This window comes from Pipra filicauda, unplaced genomic scaffold (assembly GCF_003945595.2).
Source record: "Pipra filicauda isolate LSUMZ 115617 unplaced genomic scaffold, ASM394559v2 scaffold344_size1527164_pilon, whole genome shotgun sequence".
In the NCBI taxonomy this organism is placed as follows: Eukaryota; Metazoa; Chordata; class Aves; order Passeriformes; family Pipridae; genus Pipra; species Pipra filicauda.
Genome location: NW_024104470.1, coordinates 962,247 through 982,214, shown reverse-complemented (window position 1 = coordinate 982,214; position 19,968 = coordinate 962,247). Strand labels below are relative to the sequence as shown.

Sequence of the window (19,968 nt, the reverse complement as noted above, 5' to 3'; positions counted from 1 at the left end):
GGGAACAGGGCTCAGGGCTCACAGATCCAGCTGCAATGCCCGAGGAAGTTTGGAGGCTTGGGAGACAGCCCGTCACCCCAGGAGAGCCAGATTTGGGGCAGTGGAGCCCTGTTCCTCCAGAGCAGGGGGAAAACCTGCTCGGTGTTAGCACAGGACCACAACACTCATCATCTGCCTCCTTCCTGTTGCCAAAACAGATGCTCCTGGGGTATGTACAGGAGGGTGTGTTTCCTGGGCACAGGTGTAAACACTCTGGTGAATTTTCTGGCTGTAAGCCTACGACCAGGGATCACATCACCCACGGCCTGGCTGTCTTGGAGAGGCACAGGACCACAAGTGAGACCAGGCAGCCCCTCGGGACCAGTCCCCAGCCCAGCTCAGTGCGATGCCGATGCCAGAAAGCCTGGCCGACCACAGCACTCCAGTCCCAAGGCCAGGAATATCCCTGGCACCCGCTGCCAGCTGCTCCTACAATGCAGACAAGATAGAGAGATAGAGTCACACAGCGTTTGGGGACAGGGAGGGAGGGGAAGATGAGGTTTCCTCCCTGGAGCAACTCCCTCTCCTAGAAAAGTCCTGCTGCCAAAAAGCCTCTATATTGCCTCAGTGCTACAGTAATCCATCTCCAGCAGCAGTTGCTACAGCTGGAGCAGAAACAGCCAGTGGCATTTTAATTGCTGCAAACACTCAAGCACAGTCAGTACCCAATTTGAGCACGGGCTGTTTCAGCACCTGCCCCATGCTGGGGTTGGCAGCACACCTGGGGCTGCCCTATAAGGAGAACTGCAAACTGGCCTGAGCTCAGCAGAGCTGCCCACCTCAAGGCAATGCCAGGAGGGTGACGGGATCTTGGGAAGCACTGGCATGGCCTTTGGGACTCACTCTGCCTTGGGGCCCTTTCATCATGGAATGAGTGTAACCTGCAGTGAAACAAGGACCACTGAATCTAGGAAAAAGAAAATTATGTTTGGCCTAAGTCAAGCCTGGGGAAGAAAGAGCACTTGTTTTGTTTAAAGTCCAAATCACTCACTAGCAATTAGTATTAATTGACAATAAATTACGTAAAAATTCCCTGATTGAGGACTGTTTTGCCCATGAAGCCCTCCATACATGGGCAGGTCATAGAGACTTCAGACAAAGCAGTTTCATCCCTGTAGAATTCCAGTTTCCAGGGAAAATAGACTTCATAGCACCACTTTCCAAGAATACTTCTGCTCCATCTGCTGGCTCCAAGCTGCCCAATCTAAGGGCAACTGGTGACAAATCCCATGCCTGTGATCAACAAGGAGGTGAGCAGTTCAAGGAAGGCTAGGAAAGCAAAGGAGAGGACAAAACCATAGGCACAAGAAAGGGGAAAAATTAACAAGGCTGTGAGCAAGGTAAGGGCTGGAGGTGGGTCCTTGCTGGCCATCCACGCTTCAGCCTTCAAGGCTGCTGCAGGGAAAAGTCCGGGATTTACGCTTTGCTCATTGACCAGCAATGTCGGGGGCAAGGGCTCGCTTCCAGGCAGAGCAAAGGCCAGATTTCACAGGTTGCAACACCCAAAAAACCCCACGAGCCCATGTTTGGTGTGCAGAGGGCCAGACCTCTTCTCTGAGTCAGCTCCAGACGCCACTGCAGATCCTCTTTGCTACCAGCCCCTGGGAGGAGCCACTTCTGGTGTGGAGACAAGATGGGATATTGGTTTTGGTCCCTGGCACAATATGTGAGCCACTTCCATCCCACCTGTCATCCTCCCTTCCCCCGGATGAGAGAAACAGTCTTCATTGGGAGCCAGCAGAGGTTTCCTCTTCAGCTGTTCATCTTCCCAAGTCAAAGGAGGAAGAAGCAGCCTTGCCCCTCATATCCACGTGTCCCTCTCTGTTCAGCCTGATCCCCACAGTGAGCTAAGGCTGGGGAATGGCTGAACTCTACAGAGCTGCTCTCCATACACCATCATCCCTGGAGCAGCTGTACAGGACATGATGACTGCTGCTGAGCCCTTTTCTCAGGCATTGCAATTGGATGAGACACATCCCGGGGAGAGAGGAAGAGGGGAAAATCCCCTCTGCGCCTGTTGTTGATTTTGTACATTGGGACTCCAAATGATTCAAAGCTTAAGGCACGCAAGGAAATCCTCTGAGCACTTCCAGGCCCAGTTCTCACAGTTCTTGGCATATCCACTGTGGGACTGCACCAGGTCCCACCATAACCCATCCTCTGGTGACTGTGGAGGAGGGAGAGCGAGGACGGCAGGAAGGGTGATCTCCTGCTACATAGGTGACACTGAGTTCTGCCTCACATGCCAGAGGCAGAGGGAAAAGGGAGGTCTCTTTCAGTGAGAGGGTAAACCCAGAGGGCAAAGCAAAAGCAGCCCAGCATCCCTGAACAGCCAGGGTGTGATCCAACCCCCTGTAAAGGCAGGATACTGCAGGAGCAGGACTGCTCCCCAGTGCCTCCCTGCTCTCCTACCCCAATCCATACTCCCTCCTGCCCTCTCCCAGCAGCAGTCTCCCAAGCTCCCTCCTCTGCCTCTCCCTTGCCCTCCATCCCAGAGCCCTCCCATCCTGCCAGGTTAATTTGAGTTCCTGATTTGCATAGGCAGCAGATCACAATGTTCTGGAAATCCCCTCCTGTAGCCAGAGCTTCCTCCCCGCTCTCACAGCGCCACTGTGGGCCTTCTGCTTCCTTTTGGTGCCACAGCACCAGGACACATCCAACCAGAGTGGTACAGGCAGGAGGTCCCAGCTGCTGATGCCAAGAGGGACCCATCAGCAGCCCCCTGAGGAGCTGAGCCCAGGAGTGGCCCCAGGGTGCTGAGCCAAACCAGCTGCACCCGCTGCCTGCTCTGCTCCTGCCTCACTCCAGGGCCAGCTCCCAGCACAGCCACCAGGTCCCGGCCAGCCCCGTCACCCCATTAGTGTTCAAGTGTGCTCCGTTTGCTCAGCAGCACCAGGGATTTACTGGGCAACTGGGGCTGTTGAGTCAATTCCACTTTGGATTCACACCACTGGACCCACCCTGCTCACTCCAGAATGGGATCAACTTGGAGGAAGCTACACCTGATCCGAAACAAGCAGGAGCTGAGGACAGAGTAGTTCCACCAGCCCCATCCTCAGCCTGTGCTCCTTCTCACCCTGTTTCCCACAAGGTAGCAGTGATCAAGGCACCTTCACGTAAGCGAGCTGCCACTGAAGGTGCTGAACCCCTACTGTGTCAAAGTGTCAGCTATGAACATGTCCTCACAGCCACGCAGGTGTGCTCATGAACCACAGCTGCCATCAGGGGAGTCTTCTCCCCTGGGAGCATGGCAGGACCAAAGCAATGAGGAAGGATCCACAGGACCAAGAGCCTTTTGTTTTCATAGTGAGATTCATCCTGGTGTTTGGGCCAGCCCAAGCTGGCAATCTCAGGTAAAAACACACGGAGCGGCTGGCTAGAGAGGTGGAGAGGCACCGGTGAGAGCACGCCATGAAGTGACCACTTCCACAGGTTCTCAGACTGCAGGCAGATCCCAGACCCACAGCTCCCCACCCTCCTGCCCAGTACCCCCACTCCTGCCACCCAAACCAAACAGACTAAAGCTGGGCACTCCTCAGGCCTTGCAATTCCAACCTGGCAAGGGCAGACCAAACACTCTTCCAGGCACAACTGTACCTGCTGGCAAGGAGCTGGGGAGCTGGAATCAGCCTCTACAAAATAAAACCATTTAAATCCTTGCTGTTTATTCCAGCACCAGCTGGCTCCAGCCTTGGTTCTGACCATCAGTTCTCCTGGTGGATGGTTTCCAGGGATTACCTGCAACCCAGGCATACCATCACCTGTCTGGCTCCACCAGCAGAGACAGCTCTTTTCTGCTCCCTCAGGAAGATGCATCCTGTTCTGACTCCAGAGATGGATGAGGACGGAATGGAAATACACATGGGAAAAGGACAGTGCCTCTTGCAAGACACAGCAGTGTCCCTGAGGAGAAACATGACATGTTTGCAAACCCAGTGAAGTTGCTCAGAAACCAGGCAAGGGGAATGATGTAACGAGGCTCTTCAGTTGCCCAAAAGTGAATCACAGCCTCCACAACAGCCCCCCCCCACTTTTGCTGACTAATACCTGACACAACTTGCGGCCCCTGGGAGGAACGGCACAGGAGAGCCCTTTAAGTGGTGCCTGGCTCCCTATCAAAACCACGCACGGGCTGTCTGGGACCTCCATCATGGGGAATTCCCCTTCTCCATGCCTAAAAGTACACTCAGCTGGGCCGGCCTTCCTGCATTTGGGGATTGCAGCTGCAGAGCTCCTGGTCCCAAAGGTTCTCACCCTCCCCCCCCAGCCCTTCCACAACCTGACCAGGTGAGTAACACAATGATATTTTTGTGGGGGAATGGAGTGAGGGGAAGACAGGGAGCTTTTGGGGTGCCGCAAAGCTGAACCATGCCACCCCCTTCACTCCTCACAGAAGTAAGGATTTGATTGTTTTGTGCAGGCTGAGGCATTAACACATAGGCAAGGCGTTTTCTAGTTCTGTGGAACTGCGTTTAATTTTGAAGGCAGGTTTTCTGAGGGTTTACAGAATAGCAGTGGGCCTCTGGGGTAAAACAAGACTTCCAGGGAACAAAAGGGAATATACTGTCTGGGCATGGGGTTCTGTTGTCTCATCCCCAGCTGAGACCTCAGAGCACAGAGAGCACATCGGGGTCCCAGCACCGCCGAGCTCCCGTAACCCAGCCAGGCTGCCAGGGCAACGTCCTGCTGTCAGTAAAAGGCAGTCAGGGAAAGGGGTTTATTGGCTTTTAATTTTTAAAACCCAAAGCATCAAAGTGCCAAGAGGCCACGGAGCTGTGTGAACAGAGCTGGGTAAGAAGCCAGGACTGGGACAGCAGGAAACAGCTCGATCTCCACTGAAGGACCTCGGTGAACCCAACACCAGGTCACCTAAAGAGGATGTGAACAGACTGCAGGCAGAGAGCAAGCAGCACGGCTGCCTTACAGTGGGATTTCTTTGCTCCTGGTTTTTTGGTTTTACTTATATTTTTAAAACTGTACCACCTTCCGTGTGGCAAAACCAAGAGAAGAAAGAAAATCAGGTAGTTGTTGAGCAAATCCCAATGAGCGGAGTGAAACCAGGTGGTGTCCCCTTTGGTTCTTGCTCCTCTGGCTGATTTTGGTGGTCCATGACGGCACGATAATCACAGCAGCAGCACAGAGGAGAAGGATCCCGGAATACACGCTCCGGTTAGAGGGTGTAATTTCCTCGTCTAACATTAACTGGGAGGCTCGGTGGGGAATTCTCAGAGGAAGGCTCTGGTCAGCCACAGCCGGCTCGCAGCAGCGCCCTCCTCCTTCCCGGGGCAGAGGGGAGAGCTGGCGCTGCCTCCCCTCAGCCATCCCTCTCCCCAGCGGGGGCACACGGGGACCCCCCGGCGGGCTGTCCCCTCGGCCCCGCCATTTTGTGTCTCCGCACGCCGGGAGAGCCGCTGAGGGGGCTCGGCAGAGCCGTTCCGCGACCAGCGGAACTCCCCACTAAGGTGGAAGGCGCAGACAGGCTCCTGCCGCCCCTCAGAGCTCCACCAAGCCGGGCGGGGCCCCGTGCAGCCCCAGGGACCCTCAGGGGACGCACACACAGCCACAACACGTCCGCCATGACGAGCACCTTCCCCACCACCTGCCCTCCCTCCCGCTTTATACCCTGCCCCGCGCGCCGATTGGCTGCGGCGCCTGTCCGTCAGGCTGGGAATTTCCCGGGGGCGGGACCGCCGCCTCCGGTGCTGGTGGCGGAGCGGGGGGCGCCGGACCCTGATCCCGGTCCCGATCCCGATCCCGGTCCCGATCCCGGCAGCGGCCCCGCCGCGGGGCGTGCGGCAGGTGAGCTCGGAGCGGCGCGGGGCCCTGCCGCCCCCGGGGACAGGAGCGCTGCCCGCGGCATCGGGGTCTTACCGGGCACCGGCGTCGCGTCGCCGCAGCGAAGGGTCCCGGGCCGGGGGTGGTCGGGGCTGGCGGGCTCGGGGGCTGCGTGTCGGCCGTATCTGTCCGCTCCGCGAGCTCTCGGGCTGCTCGGGCGGTCGGGGTGAGACCCCGGAGGGGGCTGGGGCCGTGCCGTCCACCGGGTGTCGCGGCCAGTCGCGATAGTCGTGCCGTGCCTCAGTTTCCCCGTTTCCGGGCAGGGCGGAGGCTGCCGACGCCCCGCATCCCGCCGCTCTCGCGGGGGTCGGGCTGGTTGTGTGGGTCCCCACCCCGTGTTGGTGGTGGCGATGCCCGGGGGAAGAGGAGGAGGCTCGGGGGGTGCGGGGTGGGGGTCCCGCAGCCCCCCGGGCGGTGCCGATCCCCCGGGGGCGGCCCCGCTCCTCCCTCGTCCCGCCTTGCACAACCGCGGCGTTTCCCGGGCCCACGCATCTGCCTCCCGGTTATCCCGGGATTGCGCTCCCCGCCAGGCAGCTCTAGCGCGTGGGTCCCCCATGGCCACACATCCGTGGCCCCAAGGACCCTCCTGTCCACGCTGTTTTCCTTCCTCTTTGACTTTTACCTCCTGGTCTGGTAGTGCGTGTCCCCATAGGATGCTGATCCAGAGGCTTGAATAGCTGGAGCAGGAATGGCAGCATCCTCCTCTTTTGGGAGAGGGTGCACAGCCTGTGTCCCCCTCTCTCCTCCCTCACTTCCATGCTAAGATCCCCACGGAGGGCAGAAAGAAAAAAAGATGCTGCCTGTCACTGCTGCTTTGGGGTGAGAATAGCTCTCTGGGGACCTGCAGCCTCTCAGAGATCCAGCTGTCCTGTTCCTCAGTGTCCCTGGCACAGGTTGCTCACCATATCAGGGAGTCAAATACAGCCTTTCCCCTTGAGCTGGATTTTCCCATTACTTGGGTGGATTTTTCCCATCACTTGGATGGGTTATTCCCATCACTGGGGTGGGTTATTCCCATCCCCTGGGGAAGTGGGAGCTGTTCTGTTGCCACAAGCTCTTTTGGAGTGCACATTTCATGGAGAGCACTGCCAGACAAAGCGTTCCAGGGACCAGACTTTGGGCACTGGGATGGGTTCTGGAGGCAGGAGGGCTCCAACCACACACGTCCTTGAGAGCTGTCTGTGGTGAGGTGAAGCGAGCAACAAGAAAACAGGAGAGGCTTTTTGCAGCCCTTGGCATCGTTCCTGGCTCTGCAAGAAATCCCACTATGCCCTTTTGGCCTGACTTATGCAAAACAGACCTATTTAGCGCAGGACCGTGGGTTGTTGCTTGCCAGCAGCTGGTACAAAACATTCATGGGTGGAGGAAACTGAACCATCTACTCATGGCATTGCAGGATTTGTTTTAAAGCAGCAATTCTTATACTTTGGGTGACAGAGGAAGCTTTGCTGATGTAGCTTTGTGGTGCTTGGTTGTTTGCCGGCTGAAGCGCACCAGGTTGGAAAGGAGTAGCTTGGAAGCAAGGAAAAGGGGTGGCTGTGCCTTGCTCTGCTTTGGAGCACTGTGATGAGCAGCCATGATGTTACTGAGCTCTGCAGGGAGAAGTGGAGCAGGCAACATGAGGCAGTTGTCTTTGCAGCAGAAGACGAGATCTTGCATTAAACCCCCAGGGTGATGCCAGGAGAGCACCACCACCACGTCTGGCTGCATGTCCTGCCTGCGCTGGAGCTTGGGCCCATGCTCAGGAGCTCTGCAGCCGTGTCTGTAGACTTGGCAGACCCGGGGAAATGCTTTATTTTCCTCGTGAGCAGCCTCATCAGAAGCAGGTTGTTTTTTGAAGCTCTGCGGGAGGTGGGTTTCTGAGGGGAGAGTAGGATTTCTGGCTGCAGGACATCTGTACTACTCGCCTTTCCCACCCTCTCTCTGTGGCTAAATAGGCTGGAAAGGAAAATGCTTCAAGTGGAGGTTCAGGCTTTTCCCTTTAAGACCTGAGCCTTGCAATGCCTGCTTCCCTCTTCTTTTATTACTCCCAACCCAGGGTACTGCAGTGCCCAGAAAGTCTCGTTATTGCTCCCTCCTAAATCCAGCTCTGCTTTTGCTTCCCTGCAAATGAGACCAGTTCAGCAGCCCGGTTGTCCCTGGTCTGGGACCTGCTGGAGCTCTGGAGAGGAAAACAAAACCAGGCTGGGGTCTGTGGCTTTTTGCTGATCTCCAGTAAAATGATCAAACAACAACAGCAGCAACAAAATCCTTCCATAGTGTCTATCTGAGTGGCTTTTGCTTTTCCTCTGAGGAGGGATGCCGGGGACCCGGCAGCCCCGGTCATGGGAAAATTCTGCTGGCAGCCTGCAGGGATTTACTTTCACCTCCTACGATCCTGGTGCGGAGGAGGCTTCCTGGGATTGTCGTGTGATGGAGTAAGGAAAACCCCTTTCTCCTAAGGGCTGAGCTGAGCCCCCACCATGGATCGCAGGATGGGAATTGGTGGGCTGCCAAGGCCTCAGCTTTGAGATGTTCGTCCCCACTGCAGGGCTCACTGCCCAAAGCAGACCTCCAGCAGTGCTTGCTGCACAGGATTCGCATTCTCTGATCTTCAGATGTTTGGCAATTTTAAAGCCGGAATCACGTCCTTCTGCATGGCTGCTACAGGGAAGGCCGGGGAAGTGGTGCATGTCATCCTGGGTGACAGCGGTGACAGTTCCTGCTCACTTCCAAGCCACAGCACAGCTATTTAAATACCATTCTGCTTTCATCTTCACCCAGGAGCCTCCCCTGCCCACTCCCACTCTCATTCTCTGCTTTTGCTGAGTTGTCGTAAAATTTTACTACCTGAAGGTCTTGGTGCCCTGCTTGGAACCAGCAACGCCCACGGGTGACCGTCTGGCAGTCACCGTCCATGGCTGGGCACGGAGCCAGCAAGCTACAGCCAGGCAGCCATGGTCTGTGCCTGGCCCTCAGCCTCAAGGGCTGTGAAATACTGTCAGATTAGCTTAGGAACTGTTGACTGGCAAAGAGGGAAGTGTTTTCTGGTGTTTCGGTGGTTTCTGCTGGAGTTTGTGGTAGTCGTGTTTTCCTTGTGTTTCTAATCACTATTAGGTGCTGGTCTGTGGTCCTCTCTCTCCTCCCCCAGTGTTTTTATTGAAATGAGATTTTCCACCACTCTAAATCTCACCTGTCAGAACTCTTAAGGAAAAAAGAAAAAACAACAACAAACCAGGACTGGGATCAGTGACCTGGTCCCCAGGGTGACAGCTGTGTCCCAGCCGCTCCTTGCAGAAACTGGGCTGTGCCTCCACTCCAGGAAACCCTCCCTGACCCCGGTACTGCGGAAACTCCTCCCTCTTGCTGAGTATTGTTTGCTGGTGAATTTGTGGCTGGTCTGTGCTTCCGTCAGCTGGAGATAGTTCAGTTCCTCTCTGCAGCTGCTGTTTGAAAACAGCTTCTGTGTCCACTCTGCTGCAATCTCCCTGGTGGGGTGCAGACCTGGGGTAGAAAAATTAATAAAATCCTGAGAATTGGGCATAGCAGAGTCTTTTGGTGGCTCCATCTGGCTGAAAGAACATGGGATCACTGTGAGTGAGCTCTGCCAGTTGACAAGGTGATCAGTGCAGCTGGATTGGGTTTGAAGGATTCCTGCAGGGGCTGGGGACCTCCCATGTGTGCTATGGGGCAAGGCAGAAAACCTCCAGGTTTGGGGAGTGGAATGTAAGAGAAATAGGGGCCGGTACTTCAAGCTGCTGCAAAGCCACATGGGGAAATGGTACCACACGAGAGGGCAGCTTGTCCCCACCTTCCTCAGTCCACACCTGGGTTTGTCCCGGTGGAGGACATGGATGTCCTGCAAGATGCTCACTGCAAGATGGGTTTGCTATCAGCTCTTCCCAGAGCCCCAGGTCTGGAGCAGCATATGGTGACTAGAGACCAGTGAGAAACAGGTTCATGTCCCTGATGGCCTGCCTGTGGTGCCATCCCAGTCCTCTGCCAGGCTGGGCACATGTCACAGCATTTGCCTGCCATGGAGGTGCCACTGGGCCATATGTGTGCCTCCATGCTGGGTTCTGTCCTCCCCACTGGCAGGTCTGCTCCAGTTTTCCCCATCCCGTGGCAGGAGGCTGTGAGGGATTTCATAGAATCCTAGAATGGTTTAAGTGGGAAGGGACCTTAAAGATCATCTAGTTCCAACTCCCTGCCATGGGAAGGTACACCTCAACCTGGCCTTGAACAATTCCAGGGCTGGGGCATCCATAGCTTCCTGTCAGCTGCTCTGGGCCCCAGGAATAGCCGCTCCTCAGCTTGCCCCACACCACTGCAGCAGGACAGCTCCCAGTGATCACCACCTCCAGCTGCTTGGGATGGGGCTACAAGCAGTGGGGGGCTTGGCAGCACCCACAGGGCAGGAGGATGGTGAGGCCCACCAGTGCATCTCCTAGAAGCAGTCTGCCACTGAGGACAGGCCTAATTCTAATTCCTTGCCTAATTCCCTGCCGCTGAGACAGGCGTTAATCGCTGCTCCAGTTGTGGATGCTGCCAGGTGGCAGTTGTCATCTGGAAAGTCCCTGCCGCTCCCTGGCAGGCAGGTCATCCAAACCGGAGATCAGCCTGGATCACTCATGGCATGAGCATTAGTCTGAGGTTGAGACAGTTTTGGGTATGGGCTACCCCCTTCTCCTTTCAAAATGCGTCCCCTCAGCCCCCTCCTGCTCACCAGCACCCGGCTGCCTTGGCTGGGGGAAGAGCACTTTGGGGTGCTCCTGTTGTGCCCCCAGGCAGCACCTGAGCTCCAGCTGGCACTGGGACCTTCTCAGCTGCTGCTCTACTCCACATTATGGAGCTGGCATCAGGGGGGACAGTTCTGATAAGTTGTGCTGTGATTCACAACAGCTGCTTTATCCCCCCAGGAGATGAGTGAGACCTGGAGCCAGGATCCTGCCCAGCTGTCCCCAGGCCAGACCTCAGCAAGGGGGAGGCCTTAGGCCACCCACAAGTGCAAGGAATTGGAAAAGCAAATAGCAGGCTGCTTGCAGATGATTCGTCTCCTTGGACTTTGCTCCCAGCCCGGCACATGCCTGGCTGTTCCCTGTGCCTGATTCAGGAAGCCACGCTGTTGGCAGCTGGTTTTTCCGGCTGAGCCGGAGGGCAGAGCGGGTCCCTGCCTGACTCCTGGGGCTCATCCCCACAATGCTGCCCAAATTTCCCCACAGCTGCAGGTTAAGGTGTTTGGAGGTGCAGACGGTGCCCCTCCCCAACAGCGCCAACAAGACTTTATGCCCCACAAAAATACCGTAGGTTGAGCAGGATGTCCTGATGACAGTGACAGTGTCCAGGCATGGTGTGGATGCTCCTGGGCTGGGTCTCCATCCTTCCTGGGATGCAGCAACCAGTGCTTGCCACCTCCTCCGCTACTCCCATGCCCTGCAAGGGTGAGAGCCAGCCCTGAGTAGGGCTGCTGGTGATGCCTCCTCGTGTGACACTTCTCATGGCCGTGAGTCACCCCGACATGTTCACCCCCAGCAGGGCTGGAGGGGGAAGTGCCTTTACCTGGGACACTTGTTGGCTGGCTGGTGAGCAGCGAGGCAGCACTGCCTTCACCAGCACAGCACCCCAGACCCCCACAGGGTTGGGACCAGGGGACTGTGGCACTATCTGGAGCCAGAGGAAGGTGACGCTGTGCTCCACTGCCTTGCAGGGATGCCCGGCTGGGAGATAGGTGACTGAACAGCAGGCATGGAAGGGAGAGGACCCTACCGCATCTACGACCCTGGTGGGGGCTCAGAGGAGAATGGATCCACGGCCTTGGAGCGCCTGGTGGAGGAGAACACCCGGCTGAAGGAGAAGATGCAGGGGATCAAGTCTATTGGTAACTGCTGCATGCCAGGGGGATGAGGTTTGCTTTGGGGCAGCCCAGCCTGTGCCCACCAAGCCTGGGGTTTTCTTGCTCAGTTGAGAAGGATGCTGGTAGAAGTGGTGGGTCTTGGCACTGGGGTAGCAGTAAAGCTCTCCCTGTCCTGGGGGGTTGAGCAGGATGCCTGAGCTTTTTCACATGAAGGTGCAGGGGGAACAAGGGTTTTGCTGAACTTCTGTGGTGCTTTACAGTGGGATAAATGGCTGGGAAGAAAAGGCAAGTACTGGAGCTAAGTCAGCTTCTTGGAGTTCACAGGTGCCGGGATCTGTTCTGCTTTTGATGAAAACCCCCACCTCCTCCAAGCTCTTTTGGGTCAGAGGCTTTTCCCAGGTGCTGCTCAAAGACCCTGGTATTGGGTGCTCTCTGCCAGCAGGGACATGCCAGTGTGGAAATGCTCCAGCCTAGTTGGGCTACCCCCTTTCTTGTCCTTGACCGCCTTCCCCCCACCCCCAGTTTTGCTTTCGGTCTCGTGACCCAGCTTCCCCTTTCAAGTCCTGCTTCTGCAGCCGAATTTCCACCTGCCTCGTGATTCCTGTTGTGTCACCATGCCCTTACCTGTGACCAGCTTCTGCTGGTGTGGCAGCAACCACCCAGGGTAGGGGGAGGATTGCATTGCTGGTGACAGACCCCAGAGTGGGCAGGCTGGACCCCTTGGGACACCACCGAGGCTTAAATTCACTTCTTCGGGGAAGTGGAAGAGACCTCTAAGAGACATGGTGCTGCCCTTCTGCCTCCTCTGTGTGCCATCATGGGGATTTCTGAAGTCAGTGAGCCACTGATGCAGCTTTGCCATTGGATTTGTCCCAGAAAAGTTGTTTCTGGGTGAAGAAGGACTATTCTGGGCACTGCTCCACCCAAATAGGGTGTTCGGTGCTGGTGGATGGGGCTGCTGGAGGGCAGACACTTGGGGAAGGAGGCTGAGCATTCTGCTGTTGCCCACAACAGGAGAGCTTCTGGAGGAGTCCCAGGTCGAGGCATCCAAGCTGCGGCAGAAGGCGGAGGACCTTGTGAAGGACAACAAAATGCTGATGGCATCATCTTCCTTGGAGGACTTGGTGAAAACCGGAGGTAGGAGATGTGAGGCTCATGGGGGAGGAATAACCCAATGGCTCAGAATCCTGGGCTTGGGGGAAAGGAAAGGGTGTGCAGGAGACTTTTATGAAGGTCCCTTGCAGCCCTGTCATCTCTAGAGTGCATCAAAGCACTGCCATCCTCCCTTCCAGAAGAAGGTTTCTGTCCCATCTCCATAGCTGGGTTAAAAACCATCCATTGGTGCCTGACCTCGCAGGGGTCTGCATCCCAGGTGAGGAGAAGCCTTCCTCTCCAAAACTTTCGTGGCTACATCCTTTCTCCTCTCTGCAGCTGTCGGCCCTGATCCCAGCTTCACACGGGCAGCCCCGGGCAGCGCCCAGACGGACATGGAAGTACGGAAATCACCTCCGAGTGTGAGTCTGGTGAATGTGGGAGCTGGTGCTGGCATGGCTGGAGGGAGGGACTCTCCATCTAGTTAAAGCAAAAGGAGGCAGCCTTTAGCCTCTAGAAACAGGGATAAACCTGAAACAGTCAGCTTCTCTGCTGTACTCCTGGTGGTCTTCTCGTGGTGGGTATCCTGGGCTGCCATTCCCCAGGGAGCCCTGACCTGGCTGCCTCCTCTTGCAGGGATCCTCCTCGGAGTTCGAGGTCGTCACTGTCGAAGCACAGGGGTTTCCCCAGGAGAGCAGGAGAGCGGTGAGTGCCCCTGGTGCCTGCGGGACTTGGGGAGTCGAGCCAGTCGGTGTGGTAGTGCCAGGGGTTTGGGGGTGTGCAGGCAGGCAGCACTGTACCCCAGCAAGCACAGGCAGGGCTGACAGACCCATGTCAAGGCAGCCCTTAGGGAAACCACGAAGGAGGGATAAACTTGACAGGAGCGCCCAAGAACAAGTGGCCTGACTGGACTGCCTGGGCACAGGGCCAGTGAAGCAGCCCCAGACAGATGGGGCACTGGTGTCTGCAGATGTCACACAACAGTGGCAGGAAGGGCTGTGACAACCCAGTGATGCTTGGATGTTCACCTGATGCCCACACCAGATGGAAGCATTGGGTCTCCAAGCCCCATCATTGCTGACAGAGTCTGCCCTAGCCAGGGCACCTCTGTGTGCTCCATTTGCTGCCACCTGAATGTCCCCCTCTGGCTGTCACTGCCCTGTCCTGTCCCACTCTGGCTTTTTGTGTGTGCTGGAAGGGAGAGGAGGAGGGATGGGGAGCCCAGGATGGATGAACATCAGCTTGCACCACATGGTACCAGTAAGAGATTGTGCTCTCATTGAACATCCCTGTTCACATTGGCCAGAGAGGCCCTAGGAGGGGTTGAGTCTTATTGGACACTCCTGGGGTGCAGCCATGGGGTGATGGAGAATGTGATGGCATCTGCCTGGCAATCAGATGCTGGTGCCTGAGCCAAGTCCTAGTCCTGTGCTCACAGGTGGCCTTCCCAGCACTCCAGCTGCACTTGGGTCCTCACTGCCTCCCCTTGCCAGCCAGCATGGGTGGGAAGAGCTGGCCATGCTATGCTCCACACACACCCTCCCAGGGCTGTTTCAGGGCTGTAAACCCCAGGGTCAGGGTGCTGGGGACACACTGAGCTCCTGGCCCCATATGGTGCCACCCAGGGCATTCCCACAGGCGGCAGGTGAGTCAGCAGGGCCAGGAGCAGAGCAGGCAAAGGTGTGGCAGCGCATCCTCACCTCCTCCCAGCAGTGCCGTGTGTGCCAGCTGGGCTCTGTTGTGCTGACAGTGTCTCCCAGGCAATGGAGGAGTTAACCAGTCACGCCAGGGGAGCACAAACCTCTTGGGGACACCCCCCATGCGTGGGCAGGGGTACGCCCTGGCATTGATGGGTGCACCCTGATCTGGGCTTTCCCAGCTACTGTTTAAATCCCGTGCATCACCCTCTTGGCTGCCAATTGCCAAAGAGCTCAGGTTCCTGTTGCCTGGTGTGCCACAGCAGCAGGGGAGCACCAGGGGAGAACAGGAGGAAGGAGAAAATGGGGATTGGGTAAGACCACCCTTTCCAACACAGCCCAGGGCGTACGTGGAGAGGACAGTCTCGAGAGCTGGAATTTCTAGTCTTGGTACTGATGGGGAGACCTCAGGTGGAAAAGAGAGCAGGGGTGGAGATGCCGCTGTTGCTATCAGCAAATCAAGAGTGTGTGGTCTGCTCAGACTACCGAGGGGCACAGGGAATCCATGGCCTGGGAAAGCTGCTGCCCTAATGTCCTCCTTGCACTTGGGGTCTTGGTGTCCCATGTCCAGCAGCTGGGAATCAGACCCTTACAAAACTGGCAGTTTTTCAGCATACTGAAGGCTTATTGCAGGTCCAGCTGCCCAGCACAGCCCAGGGTGGGAGGTGAGGATGACTTTTTCCCCAAGAGGGAACTTTGCAGTGTTCCTTAAACTGGTCTGACTGCACTTCATCCCATTCCCAGGACTTGGAGCAGCCCCTGAACGAGGATGCCAACCTGCTGCCCCAGCTGCAGCAGCTGGAGAACACACTGAGCGGCTGCGCCAAGGAGGCCAGCAAGGACCAGGTCTTCGTGCGCATGGGCTACATGGCCTCCGAGCTCAAGCGCTTGGCCTCCAAGGTGCACAAGAACGAGCAGAGAACATCGTTCCTGCAGGTGAGCAAGGGCTGGCCTGGCTCTTCATGGGGGTTTTCCCGCTTTTGTTTTTTCCCGCCAATCCCCTCCTGTCCACCCTGAGGTGGACACCCACCTTCATGCCAGGGTTTGGCGGGAGGCAGGTGGCCCAGCAGGCTCCTGGGGCTGGCCACGTCCTCATGCTGCCAGTGTTCACCCTCCAGACGCTGTGTGAGACGCTGCACAGTGAGAACAAGGAACTGCGTACCAAGCTGGAGCGGGACCTGGAGCAGAGAAACCAGGCTCTGGAAAAGCTCAGGTGAGGGTGGGTGGTGTGGAGGGGGACAGGGCTGCCCTGGGAGCTTCTTCCCACTTACCCATCCTCTCTGCCTGCAGGTGTGAGAACCAGGAGCTCCGGAGGATGGTGACGCTGAGCAGCCAGGACAGTGGGAAGAGGGAAGCTGCCGAGCAGCAGCAGGTGAGGAGGCAGCATCGCCTTGGAGAGGGCTGGGAAGGAGGCAGGGAGCCCGCTGACACATCAGCAAAGGTGGCCTCATCTTACTCAAGCCCCCAGTTTGTCCCAGTATGACTAGCAAGACTTCTCAGGGTCTCAAGGGGATGGGAGAGGCCATGGGAGGGGAACTGGCTCGAGTTTAGCCGGCCTTGGGCAGCCTCCACAAAAGCCCTGAGGGTCCCCCCGTGCGCGTCCAGCAGAGCGGGGCCATGGTGGAGAAGGCGCCGGGCAGAGAAGAGCTGGAAGCCAAGGAAAAGAAGGTGAAGATCCTGGAGCACCAGCGCAGGGAGGTGAGGACCAGGCTGGGAGGGAGGCACAGGGCTGGGATGGGATGGCACCAAGAGACTGGGGCAGGGCTGCAGAGCCACAGGGAAGCACTGCTGGAGCTGAGATCTCCATCCAGCTGGTCCCCGAGGTGCTTTCATGACAGGAGTCTGCTGGGGACTGCCACAGCTGGCTTGGAGCAGGGTTTGGGCTCCTGTTCAGCCATCCCTCTCTCCCTGCAGCTGCTGGAGGTCAATAAACAGTGGGATCAGCATTTCCGCGCCATGAAGCAGAAGTACGAGCAGAAGGTAGGGCTGGTGCTCGGGGGCCACATCTCTGCTGGGTGGGGGGACTCAGAGGAAACAGGGCGCAGGGGAATATTTGGGGGCTGCCTGCGCCCCCTTTCCCCCCATTGTGAGTCCTTCCAGGCCAACATCCCCACTCTCCCCTGGCAGGTCACGGACCTGCACCAGGAGCTGGCCGAGGCCCGCAGGGCACTGACCGAGCTGGAGGCGGAGCGGGAGCAAAAGCAACGGGATTTTGACCGCAAGCTGCTCCTGGCCAAGTCCCGCATCGAAACGGAAGAGGTGAGTCCCTTGGGAAGAGTGACAGGGAGCTGGCAGCCCTATTGCCCTGCGCTGGCTGATCTCCCTCCCATGCCCGGTCCTGCAGGCAGAGAAGGAGAGGCTGTCCATGGAGGTGAGAGACCTGCAGCAGAGGATGCGGTTCCTGCAGGAGCAGCTGGCTCCGGTCACCAGGCAGCGGGAATACCAGGAAAAGGAGATCCAGAGGCTAAACAAGGTGGGTGCAGGGCACAACCAACCCCTCACTGCAAAATGTCTTTTATGTTCTCCGGTCTCTTCACCTCTCTCAAATCCCAAACTGGCCCTGTTCAAACCACTCTTGCCCAGGCAGAGGCTTGTGCCAGATGAGGCTCACCATATCCCTCTGGGCTCTCAGGAAAGGGGGTTCAAGGAGGGTCCCTCATGCCCCTGCCCAGTTATACCCACTTCCCATGCTGGGCACATGTCCATGGTACTCCAGAGACATCCTGGGCACTGCACCTTGCTCTGACCCTGCTCCCTTCCCTTCCTCCTAGGCACTAGAAGAGGCCCTGAATGTCCAGGCCTCTCCACCACCCATCTTTGCCATGGAGCCAGCGGGGAAGCTGCCACAGCAGGAGCTGCTGACCCAGAACGAGCTACTCAAGCAGCAGGTAGGGCAGGACACAGAGCCACTGGAGGCAGGGAAGGAGCTACATGTCCTGGATCTTCCCAGCAAAGAGCCCAGAGCTGCCTAGCAGCTGGGTGGGTGTCAGTGCTGTGGTGGTGGGGATTGGGGACCGAGCTCAGCGTCTTCCAGGCATTCAGTTGGAAGGACCACAGCCATGGGCCATTGTGACAGCCCACGTGCCTGGGGCTTGGTGTAGCTGATGGGGTCAAGGATGGCAAGTCAGTCATAGGGGTGCTTTGGGGAGGTGTCTGCCTTCAGCCTGGTGCACACACATTTCTCCCTCTTGCCAGGTGAAAATTTTTGAGGAAGACTTCCAACGGGAGCGGAGTGACAGAGAGAGGATGAATGAGGAGAAGGAAGAGCTGAAGCAGCAGCTGGAAAAGCTGCAGAAGCAGTTGGTCCTCTCCAACAACCAGGTGATTAGTGCTGGCTGCCACCAGCAGCATTTCCAGGAGCCCCATGTAATCCCTGTGTGTGTTGGAAGTGCTCAACCCCAGTGTCACAGCCCCCATGCCCACCTCAGAGCAGGGGCTGGGTGTCACCAGCTGCACTCTGGAAGCCCTGTGTCTGCCCTGGGTATGTCAGAGGTTCTTGTCCCCAGTGTCACAGTCCCCTGTACCTAAGAGCACCTAAGAGTAGGTGCTGAGGGAGGACAGGAGAGCAGAGGGGTGGTTTTTCTGCTGGATATCACTGCCAGAGCATCTCCTTTCACTCATCACACAGGCATGGGGGTGGCAGGGTTAGCTCTGTACTAACTCTCCTTGCTCCCAGCTGCGAGCCTCCAAAGACGACTGCCAGAGGGAGAAGGAGGAGAAGGAGAAGTTGAAGAAGCTGCTGAAACAGCACAAACAGGTGGGGATGGGAAGAAACCCTCCTTAGGCAAAGGGGGTGGGGGCTACAGGCCTGGCACCCCTGAGCCAGGTGATGGTGGTGGTGGTGGACTGCCCTCAGGATCTCTGCATCATCTATCCTGGCTCCTCACAGGCTTCTGGAGAGAGACTGCACCCTGAGCCGGTGCCAGGGCCGCTGGGCCCTTCCTGCCCCATGTACCAGTACCAGTACAGTCCCCCCATGGCTCACCCCATGTACCACGGCTTCGATGAGTGGCAGCAGGTCCGATACCCGCCAGCCATGCCAGGCGAGCACACGCCGGGACAGAACTTCCAGCATTTTCCCCCGGTGAGTGTCTACCTGTGCCAGCATGAGGGGGAGCAGAGGGGCCATGTGAGTGGGTCTGGGGCTCGCTGCTGAATGAGCAGCTCCTCTAGGGCCCCTGAGTCACAGAGCAGGGAGCTGAGCACGTGTGTCCTGTTGGCATCTGACTGCTCAGCCCCTTTCCTCCCCCTCCTCCTCCTCACACCCTGGCAATCAATCAGGGAGTGCAGCCTAATGATTCACATGCCTGGTAATTCACTGTTTCTGTTCCATCTCCTCCCACAGCCCGAGTACCCTTGGCGCCCACCCTGTGCCATGGTTCGCAGCCAGAACGCCCAAGCAGTGGCTGGGGTGAAACCAGTCCCCAAGGACTTGGGTAAGGCTCAAACCCCTGGTGTGGGGGTGCCCCTGTCCTTCACCTTGAACCCCTGGGTGCTTGGCTGAAGACCTGGGGGAGGGATGAGGGCTTATCTTTCCAGGCAGTGCCCATTTCCCCTCAGTCCCCCTCTCATCAGCTGAGGGGGTGATTATGCCATGGGGTTGGTCCTTGGCGCATCCCCGGCAGCATCCCCACAGCACCTGAAGTTGGGCTGAGCCCCAAAAGCTCACGGAATTGTGGCAGTTGGTGCTCGGGAATAGCAGCCGTGCCATGGCTGCCATCCCTCCCATGGGGCTTGTCTGGGCATGAAGAGCTGCACTTACCCCCTGCCACCCCTGTCTTGTGTTCCAGAACAGGCAGGTCCTGGACTGCCCTAACACCAAGGACCGGCCGCGCTCCGACACCACTGGAAGAGGAGTAGGGTGTGTGTGTGTGCCCGTGTGTGTGTATCCAGGAGCTTCCTCCAGCTGCTGATCCCTGTGTGTGGACATGTGGTGCACGTGGCTGCACTCGTGGCCTGGATTGGCTCGGCAGAGCATCCCCCCAAGGAAATCATGAAGGAGGGACTGGAGGGGCCATCGTGGTGGCGGCCAGTGCAGGGTCAGTCCCCTGCAGCCTTCCCCTTACCCCCGAGGTGTCAGGCCTGGCGTCGCTGTAGAACTGAGCCAGGTCTTCGGGGAAGAGGAGCCAGCGTTTCCCAGGAGCGTGCCAGGAGCTGCCCCGGTCCAGGGGCTTGGGTTCGGCCCCTGGAGGAGCGGGTGACGACGAGGACTCTCCCGGCAGTGGGAGGTCCCACTCTCACAGGCAGGTGCCGGCCACAGCCATGGCCCGGCCTGAGCCTGGTTGGTGTCTTTGTATTTATTTAAGGACTGAAGTGTGGCTGAGTCTCTCTGCTTTTATCCCGAAAGCTGCTTCCTCTGGGGCAGCCTCTGCATGGGGACAGGGAGGGATGCCAGGGCTGCTGGTCCCCAGGTGCTCTAGGTCACAGGGCCATAGTGAGCACAAGGGGTCCCCAACCCTTGCATGGGCACCC

The 19,968-nt window shown here is 57.6% G+C and overlaps 1 protein-coding gene across 3 annotated transcripts; it reads left to right on the top strand.

The window, feature by feature from the left end:
- Nucleotides 1-5,779: 5,779 nt before the first annotated feature.
- Nucleotides 5,780-19,814, top strand: TNIP1 (TNFAIP3 interacting protein 1). 3 transcript variants are annotated; one of them, XM_027718233.2, is made up of 18 exons: nt 5,780-5,838; nt 11,561-11,731; nt 12,722-12,844; nt 13,139-13,221; nt 13,436-13,504; nt 15,241-15,432; nt 15,615-15,709; nt 15,787-15,868; nt 16,105-16,194; nt 16,411-16,476; nt 16,624-16,755; nt 16,841-16,969; nt 17,268-17,384; nt 17,692-17,817; nt 18,173-18,253; nt 18,386-18,580; nt 18,842-18,932; nt 19,287-19,814. In XM_027718233.2, exons 2-18 carry the CDS (start codon nt 11,599-11,601, stop codon nt 19,310-19,312), a joined length of 1,830 nt encoding a protein of 609 aa, XP_027574034.1. In that variant the 5' UTR covers nt 5,780-5,838; nt 11,561-11,598; the 3' UTR covers nt 19,313-19,814. The 3 variants fall into 3 exon arrangements, with proteins under 3 accessions (XP_027574034.1, XP_027574031.1, XP_027574035.1); XM_027718230.2 differs by having other exon boundaries at nt 16,102-16,194; XM_027718234.2 differs by lacking the exon at nt 16,105-16,194.
- The last annotated feature ends 154 nt before the right edge of the window (nt 19,815-19,968 follow it).

Excerpts from the sequence above, each read along its gene's own strand:
- TNIP1 (XM_027718230.2), top strand. The coding sequence starts at position 11,599 with ATGGAAGGGAGAGGACCCTACCGCATCTACGACCCTGGTGGGGGCTCA. Across the intron at positions 15,433-15,614 it reads AGAGAACATCGTTCCTGCAG|ACGCTGTGTGAGACGCTGCA; the intron begins GTGAGCAAGGGC and ends TTCACCCTCCAG. Across the intron at positions 15,710-15,786 it reads CAGGCTCTGGAAAAGCTCAG|GTGTGAGAACCAGGAGCTCC; the intron begins GTGAGGGTGGGT and ends CTCTGCCTGCAG.